The sequence below is a fragment of the Prosopis cineraria genome, unplaced genomic scaffold (genome assembly GCF_029017545.1).
Source record: "Prosopis cineraria cultivar Desert tree isolate PC_DT_omini unplaced genomic scaffold, ASM2901754v1 PC314, whole genome shotgun sequence".
In the NCBI taxonomy this organism is placed as follows: domain Eukaryota; kingdom Viridiplantae; phylum Streptophyta; class Magnoliopsida; order Fabales; family Fabaceae; genus Prosopis; species Prosopis cineraria.
Genome location: NW_026555641.1, coordinates 45,025 through 55,654, shown reverse-complemented (window position 1 = coordinate 55,654; position 10,630 = coordinate 45,025). Strand labels below are relative to the sequence as shown.

The following is a 10,630-nucleotide window of genomic DNA, read 5'->3' as shown; positions in this document are numbered from 1 at the left end:
TTTTTGGGTTGCTATTTCTAGCTTCCGCAGAATCAGTCCGGTAAACCTCGCGAGCCTCATCTAGTCATCTTGTTCGCGTTCCTCCCTCTCTTCTGTTCGTCGCATTTTCTTTAGTCTCGAGCCTCTCGACTGACCTCTCATTTCAGCATTTTCTAGTCTGATCAAGTCCATTTCCAGCCTCTTCTGCCATCTTCAATCTTCATTAACAGGTTAGAGCTCTTATTCTTAAAGCTTAATTAATGATAGTTTAAGAAATAATTGGTTGTGAATCTGAACGTCTGGTGCTGATTACTGATTGCTGATTTAATAATTTTGATTATATTTGATTAAGCTTAGTTGTTTTTTATGGATTTAGAACCTCCCACTCTTGCCACTGAGCCTAATGTGCAAGTTAATAATCCTGATCCTACTCCTGTTGTTGACACTCCTCTGGCTCAACTCCAAATAGTAATAGCACCCCACAAATTGCTATTGGTTCGAATAGTAATGATGCCTCTGGGATTCAAGTATCATCTACACCATCTCTTCGGGGGAAAAGTGATCCTGCATGGGAGCATTTTGCTTTTAAAAAGAGGGAAGAACCTGTGTGTATACTTGCCTTCATTGCTCCTCATCATTTAGAGGAGGTGGGATCAATAGGATGAAGCAGCATCTTGCAGGTGTTTCAGGAAATATAATTTCTTGTAAGAAGGTTCCACATGATGTTCGCCATAGAATAGTTCAATCTCTAAAGAAGTGTCATTGGCAAATAAGACGAAGCTTAATGATCCAGACATACTTGAAGAGTTTGTTGATAACTCAGAATGTGAAGTAATTGCTCCAAATCTAGAGCCAAGTAAGCAAGCTAAGAAGGCAGGTTCTAGCAGTGTTGTTATATAAAAAAAAGAAAAAAAGCAGGGTTGATAATTATTTTGCCCCAAGGTCAACTTCTGGCTCCCAACCAGGGCTAAAGAGTGTGTGGTCATCTAAAGAAGCTCAGTATAAAGCTAAATTAGCCATTGCAAAGTGGTTATATATGAATTGCATTTCATTTAATGCTGTAAATTGTCCATATTTTTTGCTTGCTTTAGATGCAATTGTTGCAATTGGCCCAGGTTTTAAAGGTCCTTCATTTGAGGAGTTAAGGGTTGACCTGTTAACTGATTATAGAGAAAGAGTGTCAACTACTTATTGAAAGCCACCGAGCACTTGGAAAGAAAGTGGCTGCACACTCATGGCTTATGGCTGGACCGACAAAAGGCAACGGACATTAATAAATTTTTGGTTTATTCTCCTGTTAGCTTGGTTTTTGTAAAGTCTGTTGATGCTTCACATATGGTCAAGGATGCCAAGAATTTTTTTTAATTGTTTTGTGAAATTATTAGTGGGTCGGTCCTACAAATATAGTGCATGTTGTGACTGATAATGCAGAAAAAATTATGTAGCTGCTGGCAGGTTGATTCGTGAAAAATATAATCATATATATTGGTCACCCTGTGCTGCTCACTGTTTGAATCTTATTTTGAAGGACATTGCAAGCATGCCCCATGTAGCTGACCTTGCAACAAAGGCATCAAAAATTACTATTTTTGTGTACAATCATGTGGCTTTTCTTTCATGGCTTAGGAGAAGAGATGGCTGGACAGAAATTGTACGCCCAGGAGCGACCAGGTTTGCTACTACCTTTATTGCATTGAAAAGTTTGCATGAGCACAAGCATGACTTGCAAGCCTTGGTCTTAGATAAACACTTTCATGATAATAAACTATCAAGGACTAAAGCTGGGCAACTAGTTGGTGACATTGTGTTGGACAAGAAGTTTTGGGATGATTGCCATCAAATTGTATGTCTTGTGGGTCCTCTTATCAAGCTACTAAGAATTGTAGATGCTAATGAAAAACTATCTTTGGGTTATGTTTATGAGGGTATGCAGAGAGTAAAGAATTCAATCAAAAATTTCTTTTGTAGAAAGAAGGAACAATACAAACCTTACACAAGCATAATTCAAGCTCGGTGGGATAAGCATTTGAAGTGTGATTTGCATGCAGCAGCCTACTTTTTAAATCTTGCATTCTTGTATGATCAAGGATTTATAGAGAAGAGTAGAGTGACAAAATCAATGTTGGACTATTTTTCAATATACAAGTCTACCTATAAATATTCTGACATGATTTCTGAGATGCAAATGTACCGCAAGCGCCAAGGCTCTTTTAGTCGAGAAGAAGCTCATAAAGTAGCAAATGAAATACAACCTGGTTAGCTTCTTCCTCTTTTTTTCTTTTATTATAATTTTAAATATTAACTACTATTAATTTATTTGAATTTGATGTAGATGTCTGGTGGCAATGTTTTGGGGGTAGTGCTCCAATATTACAAAAGTTTGCAATTCGCATTTTGGGACAAACTTCTTCTTCTTCAGGATGTGAAAGAAATTGGAGCCTATTTGAAAGAATTCATACCAAAAAAAGAAATAGGCTAGAACATGAAAGATTGAATAATCTTGTGTTTGTTAATTACAACTTGCGTTTGCTAAATAGGTGATCATTAATCATTACTCAAATTTGAAATAACTCTCTTTGGCTTCAATAATTGAATGATTAGGGATTTAATTGTGATTTTTAATATATATGTAGAAGGTCAAAATTGAAGAAGGTGAGCTATGATCCTGTTGATTATGAATCAATTGATAAACTTGAGTATTAGATAGCTGAAGAAGTTCCAACTCCAAATCCTGATTTCACTATTGAGGAAATTCAAAATGAAGATTTTTTTGGTGGAAATGCATGTCCCTCTGGATCTAGTCTTGAATTAAGGGAAAATGAAGGTTGCTCCTCTTTTTTTTACATTAAAGCTTTGTTTGATTTATAGTTTATTCATTCATTATTTATATGTCAATGCTAACTATTTTTTTGCCAAATATATGTCTAGGTGTTGTTGAAGATGTCAATGTTCTGCAATCTCCTATTTTGAATTCATCAAATGCTATAAGAGTTGAAGGAGATGTTTGTGATCTACAACATGATTTTGGAGAGTTTAATTTAAAAGATTTATATGGCAATTGAATGTTGTAGTTTTTTAGTTGAATTTGGACCATTGGATTGTATGATAATGTTAGACTATAGTGTTGTGTTGTGTATGGCCATGAATGACTTTGAAGTATGCCTTTAAACTTTAAAGTATGAAGAAATTATCACTTTATTAGTAGTTAGTTATCTTTAATTTATCATAATTTCCTATAATTTTTAATGTATAATATTTAAAATATATTAATTTAATTACAAACGATCTGACCTCGATTCGACCTCGGTCTAATGTTTGAACCGTGAACCAGTGTCTTGACCGGTTCAATGTTCGGTCCGTTTTAATAAACATTGATGATAAGTGGGTTAATGGGAAAAGCCAAGGCACAGCTATCATATTCTACACTTGGAAGCGCGTAGAAGTGGCGTGAGTAATAGTAAGGGACTAAATGGCGATGAATGATAATAGAGTTATATAGACTTATAGTGTGATGCCATGAGTCAGCTATCCACCAAGCAGTTATGTTTGGATACTTCTTTAAATCAGGTTTTAAAAAACTTATCTAAATCAATTTTTAGGTGTATTTGAATTTCAATTAGCAAAAATTAATTAACAAAATATGATGATATTTTGATAATATTTTCTAAAATTAGTTTTGATAATTGAAACTGTTAGGATAACTTTTAAGCATCAATTATAAATATGGGTAAGATGGAAAGTGTTCAAACGTTGAGAATTAATTATAAGATGGAAAAAAAAATAACTTACATCAAATGAAGTTTTAGAAGGAAAATGGAGGTTTGAATAAATTGAGAGTATTTCGATAAAGTTTTTCAAAACCATAATTTTAGACCTATAATTGATTCTACATGAGTATTTAAATAGGTCATTAGTTCCTGAAAATCTATTTTGCAAAGGCTAACCAAACACTCTCAATTTTTTCAAATTTCATTTATTTTTTCAAACTCTATTTTGCAAATTTAATTTTTGCTTCCATTTTGAGAAGAATTTGCAAAATCTCTGACCAAAAAAAAAATAAGAATTTGCAAAATCAATTTTAAAAAATATTATGCTACTCTTCTTAAGAAAGCATAGAGGGCCTGACGAAGCTTTTGGTTTTGTATGGGCCCAGCAATTTTGGACCACAATTATGCATGCCCGTGCTCATCTCATATCTCTCCAGGCCCATTTTCTTTATTAGATGACTAAGGATCCGTTTGTTTTAGTTTATTTCATAAAAATGATTAATTTTTTTAAAAAAATTTATTTTGTGAGTTATTAAAATGTTTATTTAAATTTTTGAAAATAATAAAAATCCAAAAAATAGCATATTTTTTATTATTATAAATCATTTTAAAGAGGCGATAGATGAGATAAATTATTTTAAAGTGGCACAATACACAAAGATATCATAAAGTTTTTAAATAATATAATAATAAATCCTTTTTATGAAACAAAAATTAAGAAAAATATTATAAAATTTAAAAATAACTAAATAATAATTACTTTTTTATTATTGTAACCACATATAAAATAATGTCTTCTTTTTATAAAACCTCTAAGAAATAATTCTCTTTTTATAAAATCTATAAATTATCTAGAAATTACTTATTTTTAAATGATAAACAAAAAAGCCCTAAATCCTTTCACCCAAGTTTTCCCATTATAAGGGTCTTCAACCACCATATAGATTATCCAAATTTAAAATTTTTAATTTTATATTTATTAAAATAAAAAATATAGATTATAAAAATTTATTTTACCATCAATTTAGATGATATAGGTTTAATTTGAATAGTTTAATTTAATAATTTTTATAAATTAACTATCCAAATTTACCCCGGTGCACGATTTAAATTTAAAATTTATTCTTGTTATTTTTTCTAAAATTTATTTTTAAAAAGGTGCCCATTAGAAGATTATCTTTACATGGACTTAAGCATACTGGAATGTATCATATCAGTGATGTTAGGTTATGTTGAATGTTTCATTGTAGCTTTAAAAACCATACTTATACTCTGGCATCATCGATTGGGTCACCCCCACTTGAAGATTGTTACTCAAGTTCTTCAATTAGCTCAACTTCTCGCTACTAAGCATAGCCCAAAGTTGTCAATTAAGTTAAGGCTAACCCTTAAAAGACTAAGGCTTAAGCGGACTGGCTCTTTTAAGTCTTGTTTTATTTCAGGTTTCATTGTGCAAAGTCTAACTTAGGGCCACAGGGTTGAAGGGTTGGTCGAGGCCCTATTTTTTAATTTTTCAATTTAAAAATATAAAAAAACATATTTAAGATTTTTAAAAAAATTATTACACACAGTATTAAGTGTAGAAAAATAAATTTAAGTTAATCTACTTAAAACCAAATTTAACTCTAATAAAAATAGCAACATCATAAAATTAATCGAGATAACAATTAGATTTTGCCAATATCATCAACTAAGTCTTGATGGGTAAGGGATGGAGGAAAAGAAGGTGGCAGGCTGTGTGCTTGGTCAATTGGTTGGTTGATAGATAAGTAAGAAGGAATGAGAATGACCGAATAAGGCTAGGGTTTTCTTTTGGTGTATAATTATATGTAATGTTTATTTATTTCACATTAAAATTTAAAAAATATATAAAAAGGCTTGTCCTTTTATTTTTTGGCTTATTATTTTATACCCCAAAGTAGCGGCCCAACCCTAAATATTTTTAAACTTAAAAGGACTGACCTAATGGGCTGGGCTCTAATTAACAACTATGGCATAGCCTATACTTGGGTGAATTTAGGGTTGGTAAATAACTGCAGTCAATGAAAAAATAAAAAATCTCAAATTTTTAAGTTGAATTTAGTTGACATGTAAGATTACTACAGTGTATACCTAGGTATTCATCGGTCTTACAGAGCTAGGCTCAGGAGTTTACAACCACGTAGATGAAGCAGAATATTTTTCCTCTGAAGCGGCAATCCTATCTTGTCAAAACCTTTCACCACCACATTGATGGCAATGGGGAATGCAATAATACGAGCAACTTAGTAGACCTTCCAAGTTAGAAGGTGAAGAAAAAAAGCCATCAAATGGGACAAACGAATCCATTAAGCTGCAAATATTATATATAAAAAGAATTCAGTTAAGACAAAATAGGCACATGACAGTAATTGACCATAGTTCAGAGTCTCTAAATCTTTACATTTACACGTATTCTTGAGAAAAGGAAATCTTTATTTAATTTACTATTAAAGGAGTCTACATTGAAAAATGTTTTTGCCTATCTGGCATAGGCCGTCGCCGTCGCAGCATATCTCACTCAGAATTAAAAAACTACTGTTACTTTTGTCCATAGCTTAGAACACAAAGAAATTGCCCTCTTCTTTTTTTCCACTTTCTTTTCGATGGAAATAAGAAAGTATATGATACTATACATGACTATAGATATAAAACTACCAACACTTTAGAGATCATGATATACAAAAAGATGAGGACAAAAGAAAACACACTCGTGGGCATCTATAAACACAAATTGATTAATTAATTCAAGTTAACAAATAGCTAGTCTGAGCCTAACCATGGGAATTTGTTTATTTAGTGACCCAAAGACAGAGTAAATGATGTCAAGTTTCAAGCCAGAGTTCAGATGAATTTAAGAACAAAACAAAGGGGATATTAAAGATATACTTCCATAATACGAACCACTTACCTTGATCTGGGCTTCTGACATGATTCGACCATGGAAGGCTGAACAGAGGTGATGGGTAGAAGCTGCAAGTCCTAATCCCTTTCAATGGAAGGAAATTTATCGATAATTTTCAAATAGCAATCATAACTCGTTGTCGCGCCCATCAACCAAAACTTGCCGTAATTGAGCCCCAACAACTTCCCTAATAATATAATTCACCACTTCAGCTGAGGCTTTCTCATTCACAAAACACTTCAAGTCCCTAAAATTCACCACCAAACCAAGTCTTACACACTACCGTACCATTTGGCTAATTTTCTTTAATTTCAAACTCATAGCCTTGTCATCGTAATTCTCTGTAACAAATTTGGAAACATCTTTTCCTATGGATATCATGTGCAACCCATATAATTCTACTAGAAAAATACCATCCTTTCGTTTATCCATAACATCTGTAAAACTCCGAAAGGCATTATACACACATGCACCTAGAAGCAGAGGATTCTTGCCTTTACTTCCGGAGAGTACCTCCTATGTCTTGCTTTCCCACCCTCTTTTTCTCACCTTTTTCATTCTTTCTCCACTTTTGGGCGCCTTCGCCTATCTGCATTACCCACTCTCACTATATATAAATCATTTTTAATTATCTAATTTAACTTAAATTGAGTTAACTGAGTTATTAATATCATCTAAAAAACTTTTAATTTAATTTTATTGAATATATCATCTTTAAAAAAATATCTGTCCTTAACTTGTACAAATTTGAGAAAGGATAAGATTCAAAAAAAGTAATAGTTCATATTTTCTTTCTTTTTTATTAGAGAGAGTTTAGGTGAATTGGATAAATCATAGCATATTTTTAAATTAAATAATACTTATATATATATCGTAAACAAACAAAATCTTTACATTAATAGACTCATAATTTTATGAGTTGAGTCAATTTTTTATTAATTAAATTAATATTTGTTACTATATTTCCTCCCTTCCAAAAAAAAAGAACAAATAAAAACAGCTATATATTTAAAAAAATAGATAAGTGTAATCCGAGCGAGTATTACTCATTTTCCTTACATCAAAGTGCATAATGCTTCTGACACTTTACTTCTACCAACACTATTTGACTCCTTCTTCTCTTATTTAATTCCAAAAGATCAAGTTCAACCAAAAATTTAATTTCAAAAATTACCACTTACTGCACAGGCAAACATCCCCTCCCCATTAAAAAAAAAACCAACATCTTGGATTGGGTTGAACTTTGAAGTGCTTTTTTTTTCTTTTGTACTTCTTCTCTATTGCCCCATACATTTTATATTATTAAGTGAGATATTTTTTTTAAAATTATTTTTTAAAAAAATAAAAATATCTTCTTGAATTACTAATGAAGAGAGATTTTTGTCCCTTTCAAAAACAATTTAGGAAAAAAAATATTTCACCTATTAATGCAAGATGTCCAACGTTTTTTGAATAAATATATAACGAAAAAATGTACTTTAACCCTATGCCAACAACAAACTAATTATTAAAGATAGAGGATTATATTTTTAATAAAACCAACCATAGTAGAACCTAGACACATCAACAAGTTGTTCTCAATTAGAGACCACAAAACTCAAAATAAGCCAATGCATTTCAAAAAAAAAAATGTCTCATGACAGCTTATTTTTTAAACCATAGTTCTAAAGAAAAAACACTGCTGAGACAAAAAAGGTAATTTTTCCATCCCATGAAGAAGAAGACATGTGGAATTTTATTTCAATAAATTTAAAGAAATATAAAAAATATTATGAATTAATATTAGTGGCTAAAAAATCCACAACAACTCATGAAGAAAAATATGAAAGTTTTTCTAGCTAAATAAAAATTTACAAGATATTAACTGCAACTACTTGGAGTTATTCTTCTTATGCAACCAAAAATCTTCCAACAAATTATTATGGTCAAGTATACAATTATTTTGATTACAAATAAGCCTAATATAATACTCTATTTTATAGAAATTATGAACATTATTGATTTATTTGAATCGATTGAGAATGCTCAAATAATTTTCTAAAATGATTCCATATCTCAGTAAAAAAAAATACAACCACAAACAATTGATGAGAAGCATAATTTTTTTTAATGAAAATGCAATTTTAAGGATAAAAAAATTGATTTCTTTTAGGGTTAAATTAATTTTTTTTCTCACAATTTAGTATTAATATAAAATGTTCAGCACTCTTTACAAAAAAGTATAAGAAGGAACATGCCTTTTCACCTTTTTTTTTATTGCTTTTTTACCATCGTTTCAATTATGGAACATGACCTTGCTTTATTCTCTTCCTAACCCTATCCCTCATTTGATTGATTAATCGAAGAACAGGAAATGAAGGAACTGAAGTCAAACCACCCACAACCTACACACACTCTCCTATCTTAATTATAAAAACAAATTTAATAATTATATATTTATATTTTTTTAGAAAACATGTAACTCGTTAGTTTTATGATTTATCCTTCTTATTTTAAAAACTTTTTCTCATGATTTGCTGAGTTGGAAAAAAAAAAGAAAATTAATTGACTCAACAATTTTGTGGCCGCAAGGGACAAAGTAAGGGCAGAAGGACTCGAACACGCAAGAAATTTACATGATGGAGAGAATTCTGCCTGCCTATTGTCAACAATCGTTGATTTAGCCTGCGAGGATTTAGTCTTATATTTTGTTTCATAAAAACATGTATGTGTTCGGAATTTAACGTGGATGTAAAAATCTGAAAGTATTCATATAAAAGCTTTTGAAGCCATGAAACTTATATACATTCAAGGCGCCCCTGGTGAAAACCCAGCCCAGCTAAAAGAAGAAAAGACAAAAGGGTAATAAGGTATACGTGTAGTCATTTGCATCTATAGATTAATTTATTGTTTCAAAATGCCAAAAACACGGGCAGCAGTGGTTCAATATTTCACGCACACATGGCAGATTAAGCCTACGAATAGAATTAATAACAAGATCTTCGAGTCCTACACTACAAGGCCCCTTCCTGCTGGCTCTACGTCATTTTCGTGGCATCTAATCAAGGGGCCAAAAAGACAAATTGTTGCCACCGAATTAATCCGGTTAAGATATTCTGGGAAATCAAGCAATTAGCACGGACGTTGATCTAATGAGGAAAGGAGAAAACGAGAGAGCCTGGGGCTGGAAGATCTCTCGGCTCCAGAATCTGTGACTCCGATGTTCACTCTACTTGTAAAGCTTAAAATTCGGCGATGTTGTGATTCTAATTAAACTTTTAGAAACCCAGTAATTAAAGTGCGACTGAAAAGCAGGCCACAAAAGAGGAAGAAGACATGGTGAATACTCCGGGGTGGGAAAATGTATTAATTCCATAAAAGGGCCAGGTTTACCCCGAAAATAAAAGGAGAAAATAGGACGCACCAAGCACAACGCGGACTGACTTTTTTTTTTTTTTTTTGAGAGAGAGATATAAAGCGATGCATCTAATGTTGACTTTGATATATATGGGATCTTCCCCCTTGAGGATGGACCGTTTCTTTGTAGCTTTAGCCCTAGTGCGCATGATTTCTATTCTCTAGTATCCCCAGCCTTTCTTTTCCAACCCTTCTTTCTCCCCTGCTTTTCATCTACACTCGACCTTTACCATCATTTTACTTTCTTCTCTTTCTATTTATATCTCATCTCAGCTATTATTGGTCGATTTGCACTTGAAGGCATTCCTCCCCCGACCCCAGCATGATTTTCTTTTTTTAATTGTACAGGACTTTTAATTGGTCAAAATATTACTTCAAGACATTGAGTTCGCTTTTTCACTTACTTTTCAGGGTGAACCCTGATTTTTCAATACAATTATTGCATTATTTAACTTTCTTTCCAGATTCATTCTTTGAATTTTTTTGACAATCAAAACTAATTCCTCGACCTGTTTAACGTTTTAAAGAGATTCTTTCACTTTCGTTTCCCAGACTTTTCTCCCTT

At 32.0% G+C, this 10,630-nt stretch overlaps 1 protein-coding gene across 1 annotated transcript; it reads left to right on the top strand.

The window, feature by feature from the left end:
- Window positions 1-1,519: 1,519 nt before the first annotated feature.
- On the top strand, window positions 1,520-3,041 carry LOC129296362 (uncharacterized). The gene is made up of 3 exons (XM_054934965.1): window positions 1,520-2,212; window positions 2,683-2,803; window positions 2,908-3,041. Exons 1-3 carry the CDS (start codon window positions 1,520-1,522, stop codon window positions 3,039-3,041), a joined length of 948 nt encoding a protein of 315 aa, XP_054790940.1.
- The last annotated feature ends 7,589 nt before the right edge of the window (window positions 3,042-10,630 follow it).